This window comes from Myotis yumanensis, unplaced genomic scaffold, assembly GCF_028538775.1.
Source record: "Myotis yumanensis isolate MYYU_CA2020_CCGP unplaced genomic scaffold, mMyoYum1.0.hap1 SCAF_5, whole genome shotgun sequence".
Taxonomy (NCBI): domain Eukaryota; kingdom Metazoa; phylum Chordata; class Mammalia; order Chiroptera; family Vespertilionidae; genus Myotis; species Myotis yumanensis.
Genome location: NW_027223756.1, coordinates 85,083,201 through 85,111,057, shown reverse-complemented (window position 1 = coordinate 85,111,057; position 27,857 = coordinate 85,083,201). Strand labels below are relative to the sequence as shown.

The window sequence follows — 27,857 nt, the reverse complement described above, 5'->3', positions numbered from 1 at the left end:
GATGCTGCTCCCCACTCCAGGCACCCAGCCCTTGCCCACCGTTGATCAAGCTCACATTGGATTCTCATCACTCCCTGCAAGTCCAGGGGATGCCTTCAGGGAGATCAGAAGGGGCACCTTCACCACAAGACAGCCTGGCTGGATGTCAGCCCCACTGCCCTCATGGCCTGGCACCCACTGTCCAGGTGGCCCTGGCCTATCTGGCATCATCTTCACATTCTGGGCCCGGCCTACAAGCCTTGTCCGCAAGGGGTCAGGCTCAGGGATGGTTCTCGGTCCATCTCCATGGGCTGGAGTCTCAGAAGTCATGTGGATGGGAGAGCACTGTCTCACCAGAGTCCCCAGGATTCCAAGGAGAGCTCAGCCCACAGCACCAGCCGGGGGAGTCAGGACAAAGGCCACCACACGAGCCTGCTCAGGGCCTGCAGCACTTCTCCCGCACTTGGTTCTAGGGAGGCCCACCCTGGCCTTTGTCCAAATCCTCAGGCTGGGACACAGGGGGCAGTGATGTCCCTGCCCAAGCTGGGAGCCGCCCAGAGAGGGATTGGGGTGGGGAGGGTGGTGGAAGGAGTCAGAGGGAGGACTTGGGCTGCTTCTGGACACATCTGGACAACAGAACATCTAGGCCACTATGCTTACACATAGGACACCTCCAAATGAATTAGAAAAGGCACCACTCACCTGGCAGGAGGCAGTGGGGCCTTCTAGACCCTTCCATGGCAAGAAATGTGGCTGACTCCCAGGCTTGAAGGCTGCCCACGGCTGTAGGAATCCACCACCCTCTCCTTCCCCTTCAAAGTATGGACAAAAGGCAGCCGAACCCCAGAATCTGTAAAAGCTGCAGCAACTGTGTCAACACCCATGGCAGCTATACCTGCACGTGCCTGGCAGGATTTGAGCACAACCTGCAGGACCTGAACCTGTGCAAAGGTAGAGGCCCGGGAGGACGCTGTGAGGATGGACTGGATGGAGCTGGGAAATGAGCCGACGCAGGTCCCCCAGCCTCAGGAGGCAGGAAAAGATTCTCAGGTTTCAAAAATGCCAAGGGCCTGATAACGCTCTGTCTAAGGATTCGCCTCCCCAAAAAGTCCTGCCACAGAGCACGGCGGTGGAAGGGCCTTCTGGGCTGGGGTTTCCTTCTGGAGCCCCTGTGAGCACCCCCAGATCCTTCCCTTTCTTCATCTTTCCTTGGGGTGATGACGGTGCCCCTTCTGATCCCCCTGAAGGCATCCCCTGGACTGGCAGGAAGTGATGACAAGGCCCATGTGAGTTGGGCCAGAGCTGTGACTTCTGGTTCCCAGAAGGAGACCTGGTCCAGCAGTCAGGAAGACGTAGGCAGGAGTTCTTGGTCAGGAAGTTCTGCCCTCATGACTCAGTTTCCCTCCTGGATTTGCCACTTATAAACCATCTTGTAGAAGGCCACTGTAATGTGCTTTGAGGGTGAAGTTGAAGGTCACCAGGTGGTGGCATGTGAACTAACGGGTGGGATCCTCAGGCAAAGAGAAGTGGGTGCGGGGAGGGCCTGATGCTCTGGCTTTGTCCTCAGATGTGAATGAATGTACCTCGGGGCATACACCCCTGCCAAAGCCTGGCTGGTGTGGCTCAGTAGTTGAATGTAGAGCCATGAACCAAGAGGTCAGTGGTTTGATTCCTGGTCAGGGCTCATGACTGGATTGTGGGCTCCATCCCAATAGGGGGTATGCAGGAGGTTACCAATCAATGTTTCTACTTCTCTATCCCTCTCCCTTCCTCTCTCCCTAAAATCAATAAAAACATATTTTTAAAACACACACACACAAAGAACAGTGCCACAAAACGACCCACTGCCACACACGGAGGGCAGCTATGAGTGCCACTGCCATCCTGGCTGGAATCCGATTCCTGGGTCCCCCAATGGCCCACACAACACCGTCTGTGAACAAGGTTTGGAGCTAAGATCCCATATTCCCAAAGACACACAGCTGAAGTCACCTGATCACATATTCATGGGGAACCACATGAACCCAGTGCAGTGAATGCTGGGGGTGCCCTGCTGGGCCAGGCTTCCATTCTTTGAGACTAAATGGGAAAAGATCTGGGGGTCCTGCAAAACGAGCTGGGGTACCAAGGGGAAAGCTCCTGGGGGACCCCAGGCAGCAGCTAATTACTAACTGGGACAAAGGTACTTGATATCTCACAAGCTGTACCTCTGTGGGGGCTTACCTGCTGTGGGTCAGGCGTCTTTACACTTCCCATAACCCCTGCGTCTGCCACCCAGGGATGTGCAGTCAGCAGGTCTCATCACCTCCAGCCAAGGTGTGGGGGGAAAGAGGACTGGACATGGGAAGGGGGTGGGGCAGGAAGAGGAGAGGGGCCCTGATTCCTGAATAAACAAAGGACTACTACTCAGTGTGAAAGTAGGGCCTGACCCTAGATCCTGCCTCCAACACACACACACACACACACATACATACACTTACACACCTAATGACCTGCTGTTCTGTCCCCTGCAGAGATCTCCTTCCCCACCTGGACCTCACCCCCTGGAATCAAGAGCCAGGTGAGTGACTCCAGCTGGGACCAGAAGGCAAGGTCCCTCCACTCAGCCCACCATCCACCCATTTCCTCACGCTCCCCGACCCATGCATGAAGCCCTCTAAGGCCTCATCTCTTTTCCCCAGAGTCTCTCTCGCTTCTTTGAAAGAGTCCAGGACCTACACCGAGACTTTAAGTCTGCTTCAGCCCAGGACACCATCCAGGTAAGGACAGGACCCAGGGGAGGCAGGTGGAGGCATCCCATAGAGTCCCGAGGAAGCCTTGGTCTGGAAGGAGACTGACCCCAACACAATGGCGCCCTGCTCTGAGGCCCCGCTCTCCCAGGGTGGGTGGGAAGAGCAGAGCAAGTATTTGTATTCACTGGTAGACCCACGTACACCTACTAACACCTTTCCTCTTGTTCTGGCCACTGAGCTTGCATTGTCCTTGGTAGTCATGACCAGGGGTTGACCTCTGAGTGGCAGATTGCACTAGCAAAGACCCAGGAATCCTATCGGTACCACCTTTGTCCCCAAATAGACAAGTTCTAGGGTCTGTTCTCAGAAGCTGAGTGAGCAGGGTCTTTCTGAAGCTTCTCTTGCGCAAGATCCGCTGGTTCTGTGTCCCCATCCCCCCAGGACATCATACAGGAGGTGGATAATCTGCTGGAGAACCCAGGGGACCTGCTTACTCTGCCTCATTCAGAGCAGCTCTGTGTGGCCACTAACCTGCTGACTGGCCGGGAGCACGTCCTGAGAGAGCTGAGCAAGGCCCTGCCCAATGGGCCACTGACCTTCAGGACAGCTGCAGGAACAGGCAAGTAACCCCACCTGCCCCCGGCTCTGCTCTGCCTGCTCCTCACCTCATTGCTCTTCCCATCGACTGGAGCTGAGTGATCACACTTGTACCTCCCTGTTACTCTCATAAACATATTAAGATAAAAGATCAAAAGAAAATGAAAAAAATTATCAATACTAGACATTTTCATTATAATATAAATTATCAGCAGATGAAATAATTATCCTATATAATAAAGAGGTAATAAGCAAATTAACCATCACGCCCTTGCACAAGATGGCCACCCTCACATCATCACAAGATGGCAGCCATAAGATGGCCAGCAAGGGAGGGCAGTTGCGGGGGGGTCGGGCTGGCAGAGGAGGGCAGTTGGGAGCCATCAGGCTGACAGAGGAGAGCAGTTGGGGGCCATCAGGCTGACAGAGGTGGGCAGTTGGGAGCCATCAGGCTGACAGGGGAGGGCAGTTTGGGACCATCAGGCCAGCAGGAGATCAGTTAGGTGTCAATCAGGGTGGCAGGAAAGTGGTTACAGGGTGATCAGGCAGGCAGGCAGGTGAGTGGTTAGGAGCCAGCAGTCCAGGATTGTGAGAGGGATGTCTGACTGCTAGTTTAGGCCTGATCCCACACTCAGTCGGACATCCCTCAAGGGGTCCCAGATTAGAGAGGGTGCAGGCTGGGCTGAGGGATTCCCCCCACCCCAGTGCATGAATTTCATGCACCAGTCCTCTAGTAATAAATAAATTAAGATAAAATAAAAATGGCCTCAAAAGAAAACAAATTATTAAATTTGGAGGAATGCATTTTCATATCATCTGATATTTAAGTGATTTGTTTTTTGAGGTGAATTTCACATAACATAAAATCCACCATTTTAATCAAAGTGTACATTTCAGTTGCATTTAATACATTCAGAGTTATACAGCCATCACCTCTATTTCTTTTCTTCTTAATATGTTTTTGTTGATTTCAAAGAGAGGTAGAGGGAGAAGGAGAGAGAGATAGAAACATCAATGATTAGATAAACCAAAGAACCTATATACTTATATGCATAGCCCATGGGGGTAAGGGCTGGGAGGAGGGGGGAAAAGGAGGGGAAATTGGGAGATATCTGTAATACTTTCAATAATAAGAAAAATATATTTTAAAAAATATATTTTAGCCCTAGCTGGTTACGCTCAGTGGATAGAGTGTTGGCGTGTGGACTAAAGGGTTCCAGGTTTGATTCCAGTCAAGGGCACATGCCTAGTTTGTGGACTTGATCCCCAATGAGGGTCATGCAGGAGGCAGCAGATCAATGATTCTCTCTCATGGATGATGTTTCTGACTCTCTCTCCCTCTCCTTTCCTCTCTGAAATCAATAAAAATATATTTTAAAAATATATATGTATTTTAATAGTGACTGCCTCCTGTATACCCCCTACTGAGGATCAAGCCAGAAAGCTAGGCATGTGCCCTGATTTGGAATCCATCTGTGACCTCTTGGTTCATAGGTTGATGCTCTACCACTGAGCCACACCAGCCAGGCCATCGCCTCTATTTCTAGTGTTTTTATCACCCCAGAAGTGAGCACTGTACCCACTAAGCCAGTGATGGCGAACCTATGACACGCGTGTCAGAGGTGACACGGAACTCATTTTTTTGGTTGATTTTTCTTTGTTAAATGGCATTTAAATATATAAAATAAATATCAAAAATATACATCTTTGTTTTACTATGGTTGCAAATATCAAAAAATTTCTATATGTGACATGGCACAAGAGTTAAGTTAAGGTTTTTTAAAATGCTGACATGCCGAGCTCAAAAGGTTCGCCATCACTGCACTAAGCAGTTACTTCTCATTTCTCCCTCCCCCAGCCCTCAGCAAGCATTTATGTGTATTCTGTCTCTATGAATTAGCCTATTCTGTACATTTTATATAAATAGAATCACACAATACATGACCTCATAGTCTAGCTTCTTTCACCTAGCATAGTTTTCAAGATCATCCACGTGGTAGCATATATCATATGGTAGAATTCTATTCCATTGCATGTGTACACCACCATTTGGTTTATCCATTCACCCATTTATGGACATTGAATTGTTGCCACCCTTTGGCGATTGTGAATAGAGTTACTATGATATTGGTGTGTAAGTTACCGTTTGAATAACTGTTTCAGTTCTTTGGGTCCATCTGTAGGAGTGGAATTGCTGAGTGATATGCTAATTATATGTTCAACATTTAGGAGCCACCAAACTGTTTTCCAAAATGGCTGTGTCCCTCACCCCCAGCAATGTGCAATGATTTTATTCTTTACATGCCCAGCATAACATCTTACTTCCATTTTTTTTTGGTTTTAGTAAAGCCTTCCTAGTGTGTCAGGTGACATCTCATAGGCCAAGCATGTCAAACTCGCGGCCCACAAGCCACCAGTAGCCCACAATGAATATTTTTGCAGCCCAGCCAATATAGTTGTATATAAGACTACAACGTTCGCTAAAGACTGATTACTATAATCATGTTGCATTCATTTCCCTTACGCACCCTGCATGCAGGTGCACCATTTCTCTCCGCTAATACCAGCACCAAATATTTTAGCAGCCAATTGCCAAGTCATTAGTCTTGGACTCACTTGTTTGGTGTGTGCAACAGGAAAGATTTCACTTTCAGAGAATAAGAAAAATAGCTTTATTTGCATAACGTCTATTAATTTGCGCAGTTATTCAGTGTCTGGTAAGTTAATGTTCAAGGAAAAATATTAATTTTTATTAAATTGTTCTATTATTTTATGTTAATGATTACTCATTTATTACAGCCCTTTGTATTCAGCATGTCCCTATCAAAATCAAGTGGTAGTGAAAATAAATGAAAAATTGGTGACAAACATCAAAATTTCCAAGAAAAGTGGGAATTGGAACATTTTTTCTCTGGAGTAAAAATAATCTGCTTGATATGTAATAGTGCTATTATACATTGAAAATTGAAGCTTTTGTTTTTTTTCGGCCCACATAAACTTAAACCTTGTTTATTTGGCCCATGTTAGCTTTTGAGTTTGTCATGCTTGCATTAGGGTTTTGATTGCATTTTCCTAATAACTAGTGATATTTAATATCTTTTCAAGGGATTGTTGAACATTTGTGTATCTTTTTGGGGTAAATGTTTATTCAAGTCCTTTGCCTATTTTTTAATTGGGCAGTTTGGTTTTTGTTGTTTTAAGTGTTCTTTATATATTTGCTAGTAGACCCTTATGAGATATGTGATTTGCTAATATATTTTTCCAACCTATAGATTCTTTTCACTTTCTTTTTTAATTAAATCTTTATTGTTCAGATTATTACAGTTGTTCCTCTTTTTTCCCCCCATACCTCTCCTCAACCTGGTTCCCACCCCACCCTCTCACCTCCCCCACCACTATCCTCATCTATAGGTGTGTCATTTTTGTCCAGTCTCTTCCTGCACCCCCAACACCCCTTTCCCCCTGAGAATTGTCAGTCCACTCCCTTGCTATGCCCCTCATTCTATTATATTCACCAGTTTATTCTGTTCATCAGATTTTTTATTGACTTGATTTTTATTTTTTATTTATTTATTTATTTATTTTGGCTTCATTTCTTTTTTTTTTTTTTCGCTTAAAGTATTACAAAGGGTATTACATAAGTGTCCTTTTTTCCCCCCCGCCCTTGACAAGCCCCTGCCCTCCCTTACCCCCCAGTGTCTTATGTCCATTAGTTATGGTTATATGGGTGCATACAAGTCCTTCGGTTGATCTCTTACTCCCCTCCCTCCTGTCCCCCAACCCTCCCTGGCCTTCCCACTGCAGTCCGACAATCAGTTTGAGGCAGCTCTGCCACTGTATTTATTATTGTTCAAAAGTTTGTAATGGTCTTAATTATCCATGAAAGAGTGGGATCATGTGGTATTTTTCCTTCATTGACTGGCTTGTTTCACTTAGCATAATGCTTTCCAGTTCCATCCATGCTGTTGCAAATGGTAGGAGTTCCTTCTTTTTAACAGCAGCATAGTATTCCATCGTGTAGATGTACCACCGTTTTCTAATCCATTCATCTACTGATGGGCACTTAGGCTGTTTCCAGATCTTAGCTATGGTGAATTGTGCTGCTATGAACATCTGGGTACATATATCCTTTCTGATTGGTGTTTCTGGTTTCTTGGGATATATTCCTAGAAGTGGGATCACAGGGTCAAATGGGAGTTCCATTTCCAATTTTTTGAGGAACCTCCATACTGCCTTCCATAGTGACTGCACCAGTCTGCATTCCCACCAGCAGTGCACAAGTGTTCCTTTTTCTTTTTTTTTTCTTTTTTTTTTAAATATATTTTATTGATTTTTTACAGAGAGGAAGGGAGAGAGATAGAGAGTTAGAAACATCGATGAGAGAGAAACATCGATCAGCTGCCTCCTGCACACCCCCCACTGGGGATGTGCCCGCAACCCAGGTACATGCCCTTGACCGGAATCGAACCCGGGACCCTTGAGTCCGCAGGCCGACGCTCTATCCACTGAGCCAAACTGGTTTCGGCAAGTGTTCCTTTTTCTCCACATCCTCTCCAGCACTTGTCGTTTGTTGATTTGTTGATGGTGGCCATTCTGACAGGTGTGAGATGGTACCTCATTGTTGTTTTGATTTGCATCTCTCGGATGATTAGTGACTTTGAGCATGTTTTCATATGTCTCTTGGCTTTCTGAATGTCCTCTTTTGAAAGGTGTCTATTTAGATCCTTTGCCCATTTTTTGATTGGATTGTTTATCTTCTTTTTGTTAAGTTATATGAGTTCCCTATAAATTTTGGAGATTAAGCCCTTATCAGATATGACGTTGGCAAATATGTTTTCCCACGAGGTGGGTTTTCTTGTTGTTTTGTTGATGGTTTCTTTTGCTGTGCAGAAGCTTTTTATTTTGACTTGATTTTTAGATTCACTTGTTAATAATATGTACTTGTTGTTCATAATTTTTATCTTTATCATTTTCTTCTTCCTCCTCTTCTTAATGAATACCTTTCAGCATTTCATGTAATCCTGGTTTGGTGGTGAACTCCTTTAGCTTTTTCTTATCTCTGAAGCTCTTTCTCTGACCTTCAATTCTGAATGATAGCTTTGCTGGGTAAAGTAATCTTGGTTGTAGGTTCTTACTATTCATTACTTTGAATATTTCTTGCCACTCCCTTCTGGCCTGCATAGTTTCTGTTGAGAAATCAGCAGACAGTCGTATGGGTACTCCCTTGTAGGTAACTAACTGTTTTTCTCTTGCTGCTTTTAAGATTCTCTCTTTGTCTTTTGCTCTTGGCATTTTAATTATGATGTGTCTTAGTGTGGTCTTCTTTGGATTCCTTTTGTTTGGGGTTCTCTGCGCTTCCTGGACTCTAAGTCTATTTCTTTCACCAGGTAGTGGAAGTTTTCTGTCATTATTTCTTCAAATAGGTTTTCAATATCTTGCTCTCTCTCTTCTTCTGGCACCCCTATAATTCGGATGTTGGTTTGCTTGAAGTTGTGCCAGAGGCTCCTTACACTATCTTCATATTTTTGGATTCTTTTTTCTTTTTGCTTTTCCGGTTGGGTTTTTTTTTACTTCTTCGTATTTCAAATCTTTGACTTGATTCTTGCAATCCTCTAGTCTGCTGTTGGATCTCTGTATAATATTCCTTATTTCAGTCAGTGTATGCTTATTTTCTATTTGGTCCTTTTTCAAAATCTCGAGGGTCTCACTAGATTTCTTGAGGGTCTCACTAAATTTATCGGCGGTTTCTAGAAAATTCTTGAAAAACCTTAGAAGTGTGGTTTTGAACTCTATATCCAGTAGTTTGCTTTCCTCCATTTCTGTCATTTGTGACCTGTTTCTTTGTCTCTGCATTTTGGCTGCTTCCCTGTGTTGATAGGGTTGCTATCTGTGCTAGGTGTCCTATAGGGCCCAGTGGCTCAGCCTCCCCAATTACCTGAGGTGGACACTCTTGGTGCACTCCTTGTTGGGCTGTGTGCACACTCTTGTTGTAGTTAAGCCTTGATTGTAGTTGGTATCACTGGGAGGAATTGACCTCCAGGCCAATTGGCTGTGAGAATCAGCTGTGTCTATGGTGGGAGAACTTCTGTCCTGGAGACACCCTTCTGGGGCAAGACTTGCTTCAGTGGGGCTTTGGTGCTCACTGATTCTGCCCCCTGAGTGTGTCCCTTATGGATCTGAGGGGTTGTAATCTGGATGGTCCTACTCTGACCACTGGGTACACTGGCTCTTGGATCTCTAAGGAGGTGTTAATTTAGCCTCTGCCTGAGGCTATCCAGCAGGAGCTATAGAGAGATCTGCAGATTCCTCTTCTTTGTTTGGGGTTTGGAGGTGCCCAGATGAGGCCCAGCTGTGAAGATATGCAAGCTGCTGTGGGGCCTTGGCCCTTCTTTTGGAAGTTCTGGGTCTCTCTGACCCAGCTGCAGTTTGTTAGGTAATTTTAGATTGCAAAGGGTCAGGTAATTTATATGCAAAAGCCTGCGCACAACTTGGGTGGGGCGGGGTCTCATGGAATCAACAGGGCGGAGCAAACTGCTATGGCTGATCCTCAGTCCTGCCCTAAGAGGCCCTGGGTCTCAGTGTCCCATGGTAATCGCTGCAAGCACCTATGAGAGGATGCCTCCCTCGAGTTCCGCCCAATGCCAGACAGTCCAGTTTCTCCCCGTATGAGTCTGGGTCCCCAGAGACTCACCTGGAACTGGAGTTCAGAGCAGTCAGGAGCTTGTGTCTCCCTCTCGATTGAAAAAGACAACCACTCCCTCAGTTGACAGCCCTTTCCGTGAGCGCCTCCGACCTTTTTCACTTTACTTCGGCACCTCCTCTGAGTCTCAGTGTGCTTTTCTCTTTCCTTCTAGTTGTAGAATTTCCACTCAGCCAGCCTTTCTGTGGTCCTGGATGATGACTGTTTTGTCTTTTAGTTGTATTTTTGAAGTGGTTGTGCGAGGCAGCAATTTCAGGCGTTTACCTATGCCGCCATTTTGGTTTTCCTCTTTTCACTTTCTTCATAGTTTTTTTACTTTAATAAATAAATGTGTGAAATTTTGATGAAGGCCATTTCATTTATTTTTTTCATTTGTGGTACATTTTGTGTCATATCTAATATTGATTGCCAAATCCCAGGTCATGAAGATTTACTCCTGTGTGTTCTACTAACTTCTATTTTTATTGTGTTTTTAATATTTTTATTGATTTTAATAGAGTGAGAGGAAGGGAGAGAGATAGAGAGATAGAAACATCGATGAGAGAGAAACATCATTGATTGGCTACCTCCTGCACACACACCACAGGAGATAGAGCCTGCAACCCAGGCATGTGCCCTGTCCCGGAATCAAACAGGAGGGGAGAGGGGAGGGTGCCTCTTGGTTCCTGGGTCAATGCTCAATCACTGAACTACAGGGGCTGTGCCTAACTGCTCTATTTTTAGCTCTTAAATGTAGGTCTTTGACCCATTTTGACCCGATTTTTGTGTATTGTGTAAGGTGTGAGTCCATCTTCCTTTTTTTGCTTGTGCAGAGTCAGATGCCCCAGCACCATTTACGGGAGAGACTATTCTTTCCCTCATTGAAGGATTCTGTTGAAAATCGGTTAACCATAAATAAATGGGTTTATTTCTGGAATCTCAATTTTATTTGAGGGTACACATGTCTACTCATATGGCAGTACCATACTGCTCTGGTTACTGTATACTAATAATAAATTTTGAAATCAGGAAGTGTGAGTTCTCCAACTTTGTTTTTCATTTTGTTTCGGTATTGGGGCCTCTTGCAATACCATATGAATTTTAGGATGAGCTATTCCATTTTTGTAAAAAAAAAAAAATATGCTTTTGGAATATTGTTAATATTGTATTGAATGTATAGATCACTTTTGGGAATCTTACCATGGTTAGAATATTAAGTCTTCCAATTCATAATCACAGGATACCTTTCCATTTATTTAGGGTTTTTAAATTTCTTTAGCAATATTTTATAGTTTTCAGTGGACAAGTCTTGAGCCTTCTTGGATAACTTTATTCTTGTTATTTTGTTGAAGATTTTTGCTTCTATGTTCATAAGAGTTAATGGTCTATACATTTGGTTTTTTTGTCTTTTTCTAGTTTGGTTTTTAGAGTAATTGTGGCCTCATAAAATTGTTCAATGTTCCTTTTCATTCTTTCTTTTCGGAGTGTACAAGAATTTGTGTTAACTCTTCCTTAAATGGTTAGTCGAATTCAGGTCTGAACGTTTCATTTAGAAAGTTTTGATTAGAGATTTGATCTCCTTACTTATGACAGGTCTGTTCACACTCTAGTTCTTCAGTTACTTTTATACTTCATGGGTCTGTTGGAATTTGTTTATTTCATTCAGGTTATATAATTTGACGTTTCTCTGATAATCCTTTGAAAATTCAGATTGGTATATATATATATAATTCTTATGTATACAAAATATGTGTCTTATTATATCATATACTAGAGGCCCGGTGCACGAAATTCGTGCACTGAGGGATGGGGTTCCCTCAGCCAAGGTTGCCCCTCAGTTCGGGAGCCCTCAGTGGATGTCCTACTGATGGCCACAGTCTGGCAGCAGAGGCTCTGTGCAGCCGTCCCCGTGTGTGTGTGTGTGTGTGTGTGTGTGTGTGTGTGTGTGTGTGTGTCTGCTAGGGGCCTACCCCCAGCCACACCATGGAGGCTTGGAGCAGGTGCCCCTCTCTGTTGATCTCTCAGGCTCCTGGCCTCCACTGCATGTTGTACTCTCCCTTGAGCTGTGGCCAGGGTGGGGCACCCTTTCCTGCTGTAGGATCCTCAGGGCTACCCAGGGACAGGCACACAGGGGGGCTGGCTGCAGGCCACCCTATCCCGATGGGCAGGCAGGTGCACACAGGGGCTGGCTGCAGGCTGCCCTTTCCTGCTCTGTGATCCCTGCGGCAACCCACAAGCTGGCACACATGGGGGCTGGCTAGAGGCTGTCCTTTCCTGCTCCATGATCTCTGGGGCGATCCCACCGGCAGGCGCACAGAGGGGCTGGCTAGAGGCCACTCTTTCCTGCTTGGGGATCTCAGCAGTGACTCAGGAGCAGGCGCACACAGGGGCTGGCTGCAGGCAGCCCTTTCCTGCTCTGTGATCCCTGCAGCGACCCAGGGGCTGGCTAGAGGCCGCCCTTTCCTGATCCATGATCTCTGGGGTGATCCCACGGGCAGGCACACACAGGGGCTGGCTGCAGGCCACCCTTTCCTGCTCCGTGATTGCAGCTGCGATCCCAAGGGCAGGTGCACACAGGGGCTGGCTGCAGGCCCCCCTTTCCTGCTGTGGGATCTCTGGTTGCTCATCCCTGGCGGGAGGGCCTGTTGGGGGCGTGACTGCTGGCTGATGGGCAGCAGTCCTCGCCAGTGCCAGGGGATCTCCCGAGGGAGAGCCGGTTGGGAGCCTGGCCAGTGGCAGATAGCTGGGGACAAGCCTGCCAGCCCTGAGTCGGGTTGCACAGGGGTCGCCTGCAATCAGGGTCACAGATAGCAGGCCGGGATGGCAGCGGGTCATGCAGAATAGCGCTGTCTCATCCTGCCTGCAGTATGCAAATTAGCCACCATCTTTGTTAGCGGTTAACTGCCATCTTGACTGGCAGTTAATTTGCATATCGCTCTTATTAGCCAATGGGAAGGGTAGCTGTCGTACGCTAATTACCATGTTTCTCTTTTATTAGATAGGATATGGCATTATTTGGTATCTACACTAATAAAAGAGAAACATGCAAATTGGTGTCACACCGCTACACTTCCCATTGGCTAATCAGGGGGGTATGCAAATTAACTGCCAGCCAAGATGGCAGCCGGCAGCCAGGCAGCTTGAAGTGAACATGAGGCTTGCTTGCTTCAGTGACAGAGGACTCCAATGTTCCCCTCCTGCCTTGCCGGCCTCTGAGCTTGCAGTTTGAAACATTGTTACAAATATAGAAGCTAAAGAAAACCTCAGAAACCTGCTTTCAGCCAGCAGAAATCTCAGAGCTGGAGTTGAAACAGTGTTTCGATTATAGAACCCAAACAAACCAGATACCTGCTTTCAGCAGCCGAGGCCTAAGAGCTAGAGCCAAGCCTCAAAGCTAATGCTGGCCCAGAATACAAAAAGAAAAAGAAAAAAAAGGAGCGGTTGGGAGCTCAGTCACCCGCCAGCCTGAAAACAGCCCTCAGCCCCTCACCCAGACTGGCCAGGCACCCCAGTGGGGACCCCCACCCTGAAGGGTGTGTGACCAGCTGCAAACAGCCATCATCCCCTCATCCAGGCTGGCCAGGCACCCCAGTGGGGACCCCAACCCTGATCCAGGACACCCTTCAGGGCAAACCAGCCGGCCCCTACCCGTGCACCAGGCCTCTATCCTATATAGTAAAAGGGTAATATGCCTCCCGGCACCGGGATCAGCGTGACAGGGTGCAGCGCCCTAACCCCCTGATCAGCCCTGCTCTGTGTGTGACAGGGTGCAGCACCCCAACCCCCTGATTGGCCGTGCTCTGTGGGTGATAGAGGGCGGCGCCCCAATCCCCCCGCCATGGGCCCTGCTCTGTGTGTGACGGGGTAGAGCCATAACCTCCCCATTGGCCCTGCCCTGAGTGTGACAGTGGCAGTGCCCCAACCCCCTGATCGGCCCTGCTCTGTGTGTGACAGGGTGTGGCACCCCAACTCCCCCCCCCCCCCACAGGCCCTGCTCTGTCTGTGACGGGGTAGAGCCATAACCTCCCCATCAGCCCTGCCCTGAGTGTGACAGTGGCGGCGCCCCAACCCCCTGATAGGCCCTGCTCTGTGGGTGACAGGGGGCGGTGCCCCAACTCCCCTATTGGCCCTACTCTGTGAGTGAATGGGGGGAACTCCCCAACCCCCTGATGGGCCCTGCTCTGTGCATGACAGGGGGGAGCTCCACAACGCCCTGATGGGCCCTACTCTGTGCATGACAGGGGGGAGCTCCTCAACCCTCTGATCGGCCCAGCTCTGTGTGAGACAGGGTACGGAGCCCCAACCCCCATGATGGGCCCTGCTCTGTGCATGACAGGGGGCAGTGCCCCAACCCCCTGATTGTCCCTGCTCTGTGCGTGACAGGGGGTGATGCCGCAACTTCCCTATCGACCCTGCCTTGAGTGTGACAGGGGGTGGTGCCCCAACCCTCCAATCAGCCGTACCCTGAACGTGACTAGGGGTGGCATCGCAACCTCCTGATCCGCCCTGCTCTGTGCATGACAGGGGGCAGCGCCCCAACTCCCCAATCGGCCCTGCTCTGAGCCCGACCAGGGGCTGCACCTAGGGATTGGGCCTGCCCTCTGCCACCCGGGAGCAGGCCTAAGCCAGCAGGTCATTATCTCCTGAGAGGTCCCACACTGCGAGAGGGCACAGGACTGGCTGAGGGACCCCCTCTTCCCCCCGAGTGAACAAATTTTTGTGCACCAGGCCTCTAGTAAAATGATGTTATAGCTACAACTGCTGGCACAGTTACTAATCTAACTCCCTTATGTAACTCCCACAATTCATAGAACTGTCACTGGAAGTGAAGAAGCAAGGAGACAAGAATGTCACCCTGAGCATTAATCAGGCAAAGATGCTGGTGAACTGGGATGTGGTGCAGGACTCAGGTGGCTCAGGTAATGACTGATGTGAAGAGAAGGTCAGTGAGTCTTAAAGTGGAACAAGACACCCATGGATGTGACAAACAGAAAATTAAATATTAAAAGGAAGTGTAGGCTGTGGTAGGTCAAAGGAGAGAATGCATCCCAGAAGGAAGGGGGCCTTTGGGACAACCCAAGATGTGAACCTTGTCCTTGTCTTGTAGGCCCTTCTGTGGTGGGCCTTGTCTCCTCTCCAGGGATGTGCAAGTTGCTGGTTGGGGCCCCCCTGGTCCTGGAAACTGAGGAGCAGTCAGTTCTGCATGAGACACACAAGGGCCTGCTGCAGGAAGTCTCCCTCGTCCTGCTCTCAGATGTCACATCTGCTTTTGTGAGCAACAAGGACACTCAGAACCTCAGCTCCCCAGTCACCTTTGTCTTCAAGCATGTGAGTGCTGGTGAAACGGGGCTGTGGGTGTGGAAGAGGCCTGAGTCCTGGACACAGTCTTGGGGTTCAGGGGCTCTCCCATGGGTGCATCATCTCCCCAGGAAAGCCCATCACAAGCAGGATTTGGGTCAGCATTTCTGAGCAAGAGAAACACCAGCTCACACCTTGCTCTGTTCCTACAGTCAGTGACCCCGAGGCCAAGGCAGAAGGTGTTCTGTGTCTTCTGGGAGCCTGGCCAGAATGGAAGTGGTCATTGGTCCATCAAAGGCTGCTGGATGGTGGGCACCAGAGACACCAGCACCACCTGCCAATGCAGCCACCTCAGCAGCTTTGCCGTCCTCATGGCCCACTATGATGTGCAGGTGAGAGCCTTGAGAAGGGACTTTGTTCAATGTCTATTGCTATGTAATAAGTTCCCATGCATGTTGCACCTAAAATAACATAATTTATTATTCTGAAATTTATGTGAGTCAATAAATAAACATGGTGCACCTGGGTTGTCCCGTCAGGGTCATACACAAGCATCTCATCTGAGGATTGCTGTCCTCCATTTCCTTTATCATATTCATATTTCTGTTTTTCTCTCTCCCCATCCCTCATTTTCTCTCACACATACTTACACTAAAATTAATATTTTTTAAGTTCTTCTTATGGATTTAAGATGATTTGAAAAAAACATGCAGGAAAAATTTTAATCTTTAAAAAATAGTCAGGCGCCCTAGCCAGTTTGGCTCAGAGGATAGAGCATCAGCATGCAGACTGAAAGGTCCCGGGTTTGATTCTGGTCAAGGGCACAAGCCCGGGTTGGAGGCTCAATCGCACAAGCCCGGGTTGGAGGCTCAATCCCTGGTAGGGGTTGTGTAGGAGGCAGCGATCAATGATTCTCTCTCATCATTGATGTTTCTATCTCTCTCCCTCTCCTTTTCTCTCTGAAATCAATACAAATACATTTTTTAAAATAAATAAAAAATTTGTCTGGAAATATTAATTTTAAGCTACCACCATCATCACTACTTCTTCTTTAACCGAGGATCTAAATCTGTAAGGAACAGGTGTTGCAGGGATGAGGTGAGTAAGTCCAAGGTGGGGAGTTGATCCCTGGACATCGAGTCTCCGGATACAGACTCTGTCACACAGTATCACTTCAAGTGGATGGAGGATGGTGCTCAACATGGAACCGTGTGTCTCTGTGACTGTCACATGATGACCTATAAGCTTAGTCATGAAGGAAAATCACCCTATGATTTCCAGGGCTTGGTCCTGAATGAGGGGTCCTCAAACTATGGCCTGCGGGCCACATGTGGCCGGCCAAAAACATTTATCCGGCCTGCCAGGTGTTTTTGCCGCCGCAGTGTGCATAGGAATTTGTTCATAGTTTTTTAAAACTATAGTCCGGCCCTCCAACGGTCTGAGGGACAGTGAACTGGCCCCCTGTTTAAAATGTTTGAGGACCCCTGCTCTAATCCCTCAATGTTTACAGGATCTGAATGAATCAGTTCAGAACCCCCTAGAATTCTAACAGTGTCCTAAACATCACAAATTTACCTGGCTCCTCCACTCCTAAATTTGTTGAACTCTGCCCAAACTGAAAATGGTAGAAGGGTCATTAACCCAGATTAAGGGAGTGTGACTGCTCTCTCCTCTTTCCTGGGTCCCAGGATGATGATCCCGCCCTGGCTGTGATCACCTACGTGGGGCTGAGCCTCTCTCTGCTGTGCCTCCTCCTGGCGGCCCTCACCTTCCTGCTGTGCAAAGCCATCCAGAACACCAGCACCTCACTCCACCTGCATCTCTCGGTCTGCCTCTTCCTGGCCCACCTGCTCTTCCTCACGGCCATCGACAGAACTGAGCCTAAGGTACTGACACTGTCCCAAAGGAAGCATGCCCTGACCATGGAATGAGGAGTACACTTGCATTGGACACCTTAATAAAATGACTTTGGGTTTGGGGAAGGTTAGAGGGGTAAGTAGCCAATTTTAAACTGACTGACCCAACTAGAAATCACACCTTCTTTTGACAATTCCTTCATATACAGCAGAGTTCTCCCAAATGCCAAGGTATAGGAGAGGTCCTGGGGCCATGCTCCACCCTGACAATCCCACCTGGTGACTCACTCCTCCCCAGGTGCTGTGCGCCATCATCGCGGGTGCCTTACACTATCTCTACCTGGCCTCCTTCACCTGGATGCTGCTGGAGGGCCTGCACCTCTTTCTCACCACACGCAACCTGACCGTGGTCAACTACTCCAATGTGAGCAGGTTCATGAAGAAGTTCATGCTCCCTGTGGGCTACGGAGTCCCAGCTGTGATTGTGGCCATTTCTGCAGCATCCAGGCCTCACCTTTATGGAACACCTGCTCGGTAAGGGCAAATTCCTGTTTCTTTTTCTTCTTCCCCATGAGCATGGCTTTGTGGAACCAACATAGCATTCTGATTATGACAGATCATATGAATAGAGACAATAAGTGATGATGCTTAGGGCATCTTTCTGATGCCTATATAATAAAATGCTAATATGTAAATCAACCAAACAGTGGGGCTACCAGTAGCTATGATGCGCACTGACCACAAGGGGGCAGATGCTCCATGCAGGAGCTGCACCCTGGTGGTCAATGCCCTCCCACTGACCTCTCCTGCCTCCATGGCAGCGCTAAGGACCCCTCAGGAGGTGTCTGACTGACAGCTTAGGGGAGTGGGCCTAAACCAGCAGTCAGTCGTCCCCTGAGAGGTTCCGGACTGTGAGTGACCCCCCTCCTCCAGTGCACAAATGTCATGCACTGGGCCTCTAGTTTATAATAATGAAGAAGAATGTCTCTAAAACTCTCCTTGAAATAACAAAGGTGTCATGAAAAAGGTGCTTAGGACATCATTATAAATAATTTAACCTACCTCAAATAGTACAGGTTGTTCCTAATTTAGGTTTGGAAAAATAGAACTGATTTAAATAATCTGAACTATAGATTGTAACATAGTTGAGATCTACATGGTGCTTACTCTCTGCCAGACACTTTTTAAAATATTTATTTCAGAGAGAAAGGGAGAGGGAGAGAGAGAAACTTCAATGATGACAGACAAACATCAATCATTGATTGGCTGCCTCCTGCACACCCCACACTGGGAATTGAGCCCACAAACTGAGAACCACACTGTGACCTCCTGACCTGGAATCAAACAGTGACCTCCTGGTTTAGAGGTCGATGCTCAACCACTGAGCCATGCTGGCTGGACTGAGCCAGGCACTTTTGTATCTCTTGTTAAAAAAATATGTTTCTATTGATTTTTAGAGACAGAGGAAGGGAAAAGAGAGAGATAGAAACATGGATGGGCTGCCTCCTGTGTGCCCCATTCTGGGAATGGAGTCCACAACCCAGGCATATGTCCTGACTAGGAATCAAACCAGCAACCTCTCAGTGCATAGGATGATGTTCAATCCACTGAGCCATACGAGCCAGGCTGTGCCAGGCATTTTTCTAACCATTTTTATCTTAGTTAACGCAATTCATCTTCACACCAATACTATGAACTAGACACTGTGATTTGACCCATTTTACATATAAGTCAATCGAGGCACAAAGAGTTTAAATAAATGCCCAAAGGGGCACAGCTAGTAAGTAGCAGAGCTGGGATTCAAATCAAGGGAGTCATTCTCCAGAGTTGCACTCTTTTATTGTCAGCTGTTTATACTAGGCTTAATGTGTTCAAGGTTCATCATGTTGTAGCAAGTATCATGACCTGTGGGCTATGGAGTCCCATCTGTGATTGTGGCCATTTCTGCAGCTTTCAGGCCTCACCTAGAATTGTTGTTGTTGCTGGTATTGTTGTTTTGTAAATAATATTCCATTATACAGATATGTCACATTTTTTATCCATCCAGCAGATGATAAACAATTTAATTGTTTCCATTTTTTTACTATGATGATAAATGCTGCTATAAATATATAAGTACAAGTGAAAATATTTTTAATTGTATTTATTGGGGTGACATTGGTTAACAACATTATATATGTTTTAAGTGTACAGTTCTATAATACATAATCTGTATATTACATTGTATGTTTACCATCCAAAGTCAAATCTCCTTCCATCAACCTGTATTTCCCCCTTTACCCTTTACTACCTCCTCCCACCCCTCTCTCCCTCTGGTAACCACCATACTATTGTCTGTGTCTGTGATTTTTTTGTTTGTTTGCTTGTCTTGTTTGTTCATTTCTTGCTTTCAGTTTTGTATCTTACATATGAGTGAAATCATAGGATTCTTGATTTATTTCTGCCTGAATTGTATCACTTAGCATGACATTCTCAAGATCCATTTATGTTGCACAAAGACAGAACTTCATGTTTCCTTATGTTGGAGTAGTATTCCATTGTATATAATAAGTACATCTTCTTTATCCAACCATCTATCAAAGGACACTTCGGTTGTTTCCATGTCTTGTCCATCATGAATAATGCTGCAATGAACATAGCCATGCGTATATATTGTGAATAAATGTTTCAATAATTTTGGATAGATATTCAGAGGCTACCCACTGAATGGGAGAAGGTATTTGCAAACAATACTTCTGATAAGGGGTTAATATCTAAAATATATAACGAACTCATACAATCAACAACAACAATCCAAACAAAAAATGGGCAGAGGACCTGAATAGACATTTCTCTCAAGAAGACATACAAATGAGGGCGTTGAGCCCTGGCCGGTTTGGCTCAGTGGATAGAGCGTCAGCCCAAGGACTGAAGTGCCCCAGGTTCAATTCTGGTCAAGGGCTCCTACCTTGGTTGCAGGTTCCCCAGCCTTGATTGGAGGTACATGCAGGAGGCAATCAATCAATGTATCCCTCTCACATCACTGTTTCTCTCTGTCTCTCTGCCTCTCCTTCTCCCTTCCACTCTCTTTAAAAATCAATGGAAAAATATCCTTGAGGTGAGGATTGACAACAAAAATAAAAATATATTTTTAAATGAGGGGGTTGGAGAAAGAAAGGGAGAGATCAATTTGTTATTCCATTTATTTATCCATTTGTTGGTTGATTCTTGTATGTGCCCTGACCCGGGATTGAACCTGCTACTTTGGTGCATTGTGACCACACACCAACCAACTGAGCCACCCAGCCAGGGCCTTAGACAAGTTCTTGTTGACACCACCTGAAATCACAGCCTTAGGCAGTTAGCAAAGTTATTGACAGGCATTTGGTATTATTTTGACAATGCCCTAGGGGCAGGCTGTTTTGTCTCTCACTGAGATGAGCTTTCAGTGGCATAAAATATACAACAAATTTGGAGAAGACAGGGTTCCTGGAGAACTAAAGGGTCGGAAAAAAATATTGACTGTTCTCTGGGGATAATGATGATGCTCTCAAAGATGCTCCAAAAAATGTCAGATCTCCCTGCTGTCTGCAATGCTATCAGCTTTTGGCGGCCTCACCACTAAGCTGGGGAGAGAAGGAGTGGAAAGAGTTCAGAGTTGAAACACCACAGAGTCCTTCCTCACCAATCTTACCCAGCTTCGGTAGTTTCCGGATAGACTATTTCAGTTCATTCTGAGGCTTTGGGTAGTTGTCAGAGTTTTGAAATGGTTGATCTTAGTTGTTTTGCTTAAGCATTTGTTGTTTTTTGAAGGAGAGCAAGTCTGCACACTTACATTCAGGAAGTCAGTCTCGCAGAAGCTGCACTCTTACCCACAACATGCTGCTCAAACTTACGTGCGCCTGCATCAGCTCAACTCTAGAGAGATTCCTTCCTGGACACATCAGTTCTTTCCTGCTTACATTTTTCTCAGTGTATATTTCAGTGTCCTACTACACTCTCCATTGACCTGAGATGTCCTCTGTACAGGCGTAGGCAAAAGAAGGTTTACAATTGTTGGTATGGAAAATAATACAATAATTAATAAATAATTGAACCAAGAATAAACTGTTTCACATACACACAACTGTAAGCCTACTTTTGCCCACCCCTGTTCCTTACCCTCATATGGATCAAGAGTGAATTCTGTCACTGTTTATCAGTAAAACCTTAAGCAACAGACGTAAGCCCTTTACACTTCAGTTACAAACCTGTAAACATAAGAGACCTTCTGTGTTGCACTGTTGTTAAAATTAAGTGAACAACTCAACAACAAAACACAACCCAATTTAAAAATGGACAAAGGAAAAAGAGGACCTGTGTAATACTTTCCCCAATAAAGTTTTAAATAGCATAGCCGGTGTGGCTCAGTGGTTGAGTGTTGACCTGAGAACAAGGAGGTACTGGGTTCGATTCTCATGTCAGGGCACATGCCCGGGTTGCAGGCTCAATCTTCAGTGTGTGGTGTTCAGGAGGCAGCCGATGGATAATTCTGTCTCATCATGGATGTTTCTATCTCTCTCCCTCTCCTTTCCTCTCTAAAATCAATTTAAAAACTTTTTTAAGATTTAAATAAATGAAATACATAAAATATAAATAAATGAAAATGGACAGAAGATCTAAATAGACATTTCTCCCAAGATAATGTAAATGACCAGTCAGTGTATGAAAAGTTGTTCAACATCATCAGTCATTAGGAAAATGAAAATCCAAAACATCAAAATGAAATGTCCCTTCACAGCAATTAGATTAAAGGGTTAAAATAAAAACACAGCCCTAGTCGGTTTGGCTCAGTAAATAGAGCATGGGCTTGCAGACCAAAGGGTCCTGGGTCGATTCAGGTCAAGGGCACGTACCTTGGTTGCAGGTTCCTCCCAGGCACTGGTCTGGAGCACATGCAGAAGGCAACCATTCGATGTATTCCTCTCACATTGATGTTTCTCTTTGTCTTTCCCTCTCTCTTCCACTATCCCTAAAAAAATCAATGGAAAAATATCCTCGGGTGAGTAATAACAACAAAAATAATATAAGAATTTTTAAAAAAAAGATTATTCAGCCATTAAAACATGCGGCAACATGGATGAACCTTGATTGAAAACATGCTAGGTGATAGAATCGAGTCATAAAATACCACGTATTGTATGATTCCATTTATGTCCAAAATAGGCAAATCCATAGAGACAGAAAGTAGATTAATGATGCTGTGGGGCTATGTGGGCGGTGGGGTTCATGGAAGCAGGAATGAGGAGTAACTGCTAGTATGAATGAGTTTCTTTTACAGGAGTTGGAAATGTTCTAAAGTTAGATTGTGGTGATGATCGCACAACACTATGATTTTTTTTTTGAAATATATTTTTATTGATTTCAGAGAGGAAGGGAGAGGTAGAGAGAGATAGAAACATCAATGATGAAAGAGAATCATTGATTGGTTGCTTTTTGCACACCCCCTACTGGGGATCAAGACAGCAAACCAGGCATTGTGTCCTTTCAATCCGCAGGCCGATGCTCTATCCACTGAGCCAAACAAGTTAGGGCAACTCTATGAATATTTTAAAGGTCACTAAACTGTACAGTTTAAATGAGTGAATGTTATGATATGTGAGCTACCTCTCAAAGAAGCCATAATTTAAAAAACTCAGTCCTAGCTGTTTTGTTGTTGCAGTGTGTCTCATTGTGTGTCTGTGAGATGTGTAGGATTAAAGACCATGTGTACTTTCTTCATGATGGTATCTTCAGAGGCAACCACAGAGCCTATCACAGAAGAGACACTCAATGTTTGTTGATGAATGAATTAATTCATGAGTTTGCATAATTGTTCTACATTTCTAAGGAAAAATGCATTTTTAATTCTCTCTCTTTCTTAGCTGCTGGCTCCACCCAGAAAAGGGATTTATATGGGGCTTCCTTGGACCAGTCTGCGTCATCCTCTTTGTGAGTGATGACATCAGAGCATCCTTAACGCTCAGCTGAGGGTCATTAGACTTATAAGGAGGCGGGAGGATGACATGATCAAGAATGTCCCTGGGCTGTCTGGGTTTGCTTTGGTTTTCTAAGATCCTCCCAAAACTACAAGCTCTAACACTGTTACTAAATATGAAAACTACTTAAATGTGGAATTTCTGTTGGACGGGCTAGACTAGAGATAACAAACTAAAATGTTATTCACTAAACCTTGTGTATTTTTCTAAAGGTCAATCTAGCTTTCTTTCTGATGACCCTCTGGATTTTGAAAAGCAAACTCTCTTCGCTCAACAGTGATGTGTCCACCCTCAAGAATACAAGGTAAAATGGAGAAGAGGGTGACAACCCCACAGACATGTGTGGTCCCAAGAGCAAATCCATGTGCCTCAGCAGCCCTGGCGTCCCTTCTCGGGGTCTTCTGAGGGAACCCAGAGTAAAGAGATGACCTCCAATGGCAGCCAGCTTGGATTCAGTGGTAGTCAGCTGACTTCCCAGCTACAATGCGCTGTCTCTAATCCCATCTTATAACTCCCTCAGCAACAGGAAGAATTGACATTGGTTGATAAACACTCTTTGGCCTTTTGTCAGCAGTCCTACAACAAAAGTACAGAAAAACTGTGTTCACTTAGAAAGATCTGGGACTCCTCCCACACCCCAGTCTACACTTTCATACCCACTATCAGTCAGGCTCCTTCTCACCCCTCTCCAGTATCCTTTCTACATGTTGCATGTCATTATTCCGCTGTATTAGTCATTGGAATAGCCTGTGACCTATATGAAAATGGAAATCTTGCCCCTGTGACTTTTAATGCCCAGGTTCCAGCACACAGCCTGATGCACAGAAAACACTTGGTAATGTTGGTTAGATAAAATTAGGCATCACCATGGAGCATTATAGAATTTTTTTTTGAACTTACATTATGAAGTGTCACAACCTACTCAATTCAATCCAAATGCCATCCTGGACCCAAGGGAGAATCATTGACAGTGAAGGTCAAAGCTGAACACAACTCTTTCTGTGAACTCATCACCCGCAGGGAATGGCAGGAGCATTCATTGGGTGGAGATGAGAATGGCCTTGATCCTGTTGCTCTGTGTGCATATGGGCCTCTCTTCTCCTTCTACCAAGGATGCTGACATTTAAAGCGATAGCTCAGCTCTTCATCTTGGGCTGTACGTGGTGTCTGGGAATCCTGCAGGTGGGTCCAGCTGCTCACGCCATGGCCTATCTGTTCACCATCATCAACAGCCTGCAGGGCGTCTTCATCTTCCTGGTGTACTGTCTCCTCAGCCAGCAGGTACCACTGTCCACCTCCCACTCAGGACTCTTTCCATTCACACTCCTCTCAGTGAGCTGACTCAGAGCATGCTTTGTCTCCGCAGGTCCGGGAGCAATACAGGAAATGCTGGAAGGGGGTCAGGAAAATTAAAGCAGAGTCTGAGCAATACACACTCTCCAGCGGACTCCTGTCAGATGCCCCTAAACACAGTGTGGTAAGGCCATGCATTGCTCCCAGAGGACTTCACTAAATGATAGATTACCTCATGCCCAACACACTGGATAACCTGGGTATATAGCAGGAGATGCCCTAGGATGGCTCCCACTGAATTTACTCTTTGATTCCTTAACCATTAGCAATGGTCTCACTTAGAAAATATATATTTTGCTCTTACTCCTGAGGAACAGTGTTCATGTTGACTTTTCACATCAGCACTCTTATTGAACACCTGCCGTGTGCCATGCATGGTTAGCTACATAAGCAAGAATCAATGATCTGAAGCAGGGATGCCCGTTGCACTCAGACCCACATTACCTTACCCTTTATCCATCTCTATCCCGTAGTCACTCAGCACCACACAACAAAAGTCAAAGTTGGAGGAAATGATGTACATGTTTAAGAAATAAAAGGAAATAAGTGTTAGCTAGCATTTTAGACTTAAGGAGGCTGCTTGATATGTTCAGCACCCTCCATCCACTGTAAAACCAGGAAGGAAAAGCCATCATTGCATCAGATAATTCATGGCAATAATTACTAAGAACCGCCAGTGGTTTAGATTTACCAAGTTCTTTTAAAAAATATTCTTAGCCCTGACCGGTTTGGCTCAGTGGATGGAGCATTGGCCTGCGGACTCAAGGGTCCCGGGTTCGATTCTGACCAGGGGCATGTACCTTGGTTGAGGGCGCGTCCCCAGTGGGGAGTGTGCAGGAGGCAGCTGATCGGTGTTTCTCTCTCATCAATCTTTCTAACTCTCTATCCCTCTCCCTTCCTCTCTGTAGAAAATCAATAAAATATATTTGTAAAAAAAATATTCTTAGACATAGAAAGTTTTTTTTTAATATATTTTATTGATTTTTTACAGAGAGGAAGGGAGAGAGATAGAGAGCCAGAAACATCGATGAGAGAGAAACATCGATCAGCTGCCTCCTGCACATCTCCCACTGGGGATGTGCCTGCAACCCAGGTACATGCCCTTGACCGGAATCGAACCCGGGACCCCTCAGTCTGCAGGCCGATGCTCTATCCACTGAGCCAAACCGGTTTCGGCCATAGAAAGTTCTTTTACTTACAGTTTCTCACCTCTTCTTCCATCTTCCATTAAACACCTTGCATCTTCTTCTCCATTTAAAGTAGCCTACTATGCCCACCTACTGTGGCTCAGTGGTTGAGTATTGATCCATGAACCAAGAGTTCCCTGGTTCAATTCCTGGTCAGGGCACACTCCTGAGTTGTGGGTTTGATCCCCAGTAAGGAGCATGCAGGAGTCAGAGGATAAATGTTTCTTGTTCTCTACCCCTCTACCTTCCTCACTCTCTCTCAAGTAATAAAAATATATTTTTAAATAATTTTTTTAAAAGAAGTCTAGTATACTCCCAGGAAGTTCTGTATATCTTTCACCTGTTCACTCATCTTCTACAAACTCTGGTTTCACAGTTGAATCTTCTATCCCCTCTCCCTTTCTCAGCAAATATTTGTACCATATATTCCACAGAGAAAATCTGAGTCATTGCAATCACTCTGTGAAGTGCACCCTCTGAACACACATAAATTAGCAGGCACCTTCTCCACATTGCCATATCATTCACACCATTTCCCTTCTCTCTGAAGACATTCACCTTCACTTTGAATCCCATCATTCTTGCCTTATCAATTCTTTTTACACTATTGTTCACACATTCTCTCTCCTCCCTCTTTGTCTTTCTCCCACCCTTAACCCCTTCATTCTTCCCTCACCTTCTCGAAAGCATTCTTCGCAATGTTGTAGCGACATGCTTGATTTTTTTCCATGTTACAAACATGCACCACTTGGCCTACCATTTCCTTCCAGTTACCAGTGAAGAGTTGACTTTTCTTTGTCGCTCTTTCCTTGTCTTAAATTCATTCCCTCAATTCATGTATTTTGGCTTCTTTCCCAAATCATTCCATCAAAGCAAATATCTCTTAGGTTTACAATGATCTCCTTGCCCCTAAAATTTTTCCAGAAACTTCTTACACTATTTATCACTCTTTCTCATGAAACACTCCATCCTTATCCTGTCTAGAATCTATTCACATGCCCCTCCTCCATGTCTTTCGCCATTATTTCTAGCTTTTCTCTCTTTGTTTCTTTTATAGCTTCAACCAATTTAAATTCTCATTAAATTCTTTCTTCCTAGGCAATAGAATTCATTCCTTAGGGTCAGTCACCATATAGATGCAAATGATGGCCACATACGTTTCTCTAGCTCTGAGAACTAGAGGAGTATTTCCAGTTACTTGACATCTTTGATATTACCAAGGCACCTTAAACTCAGCCTTCCAAATTATGACCCTCCATCTTCACCCTAATCCCATCCTTTTCCATGGTGTCTGTCCCTCTCTGAATGGCACTACATCCATTCCCTTATTTCCCCTACAACCTATCCATTATACAGCCCTACTGTTCTTATCGTCTCAGCATATCCCTCAAGTGCCCAGATGGCTCAGTCTCCATCACCCCCTCCTGAGCCAGGCTGCCATCTTCACGTCTGAGCCACTGCAATTCCCTTCTGACTGACTACTCCTTCCAACTCTTGTCTCCTTCCAATTCCTCTTTACACAGAAGTCAGAAGGATTCTTTCAAAACACAAATGAAATCATGGCACTCCTGTGTTAAACCTGTTACATGTGCTTTCTCTTGTGTTCAGTTCTGAATAATTTCCTGAAATACAGTATTTATAAACTTCTTGTTGAATTTTGGGTGATATTGGTTTAAAAAAAAGACAGGTTTCAAGTGTTCAACTCAATAAAACATCATCTGCACAGTGCATCCTGTGCTCACCGCCCAAAGCAAATTCTCTCTGCATCCATTTATCCTCCTTTGCCCACCTCCACCTCCCCCCACACACCTTTCTCCCTTGCTATCACCATACTTTTGTCCATGTTTATATGTCATATGTATCTACTTTGTTGCTTAATCTCTTCACCTTTTTTCACCCAGCTCCCCAAAACCCCTCCATTCTGACAGCTGTCAATCTGTTCTAAGTATCTATCCTTCTGTTTCTATTTTGCTAAATTATTTTGTTCATTAGATTCCACATATAAGTGACATCATATGGTCCTTGTATTCTTATTTCACTTTGCATAATAATATCCAGGTCCATCCATGCTGTCGTAAAGGATAAGATTTCATATATCCATATATATATATCCACATAGTATTCCATTGTGTAAATGTACCAACAGCTTTTTTATCTATTCATTTACTGTTGGACACTTT

The 27,857-nt window shown here is 45.5% G+C and overlaps 1 protein-coding gene across 1 annotated transcript in view; it reads left to right on the top strand.

Moving 5' to 3' along the window:
* LOC139011463 (adhesion G protein-coupled receptor E2-like) overlaps positions 1-27,291 on the top strand; it is a 33,248-nt gene extending 5,957 nt beyond the window's left edge. The window contains exons 7-23 of the mRNA XM_070416997.1: positions 800-930; positions 1,246-1,265; positions 1,839-2,011; positions 2,377-2,396; positions 2,493-2,539; positions 2,661-2,738; positions 3,153-3,330; positions 14,799-14,906; positions 15,095-15,325; positions 15,502-15,677; positions 16,974-17,171; positions 17,440-17,675; positions 23,024-23,090; positions 23,350-23,441; positions 24,250-24,418; positions 24,504-24,614; positions 27,286-27,291. Coding sequence (XP_070273098.1) covers positions 800-930; positions 1,246-1,265; positions 1,839-2,011; positions 2,377-2,396; positions 2,493-2,539; positions 2,661-2,738; positions 3,153-3,330; positions 14,799-14,906; positions 15,095-15,325; positions 15,502-15,677; positions 16,974-17,171; positions 17,440-17,675; positions 23,024-23,090; positions 23,350-23,441; positions 24,250-24,418; positions 24,504-24,614; positions 27,286-27,291 — 2,041 coding nt within the window. The remainder of the gene's footprint in view (positions 1-799; positions 931-1,245; positions 1,266-1,838; positions 2,012-2,376; positions 2,397-2,492; positions 2,540-2,660; positions 2,739-3,152; positions 3,331-14,798; positions 14,907-15,094; positions 15,326-15,501; positions 15,678-16,973; positions 17,172-17,439; positions 17,676-23,023; positions 23,091-23,349; positions 23,442-24,249; positions 24,419-24,503; positions 24,615-27,285) is intronic.
* Positions 27,292-27,857: the final 566 nt, after the last annotated feature.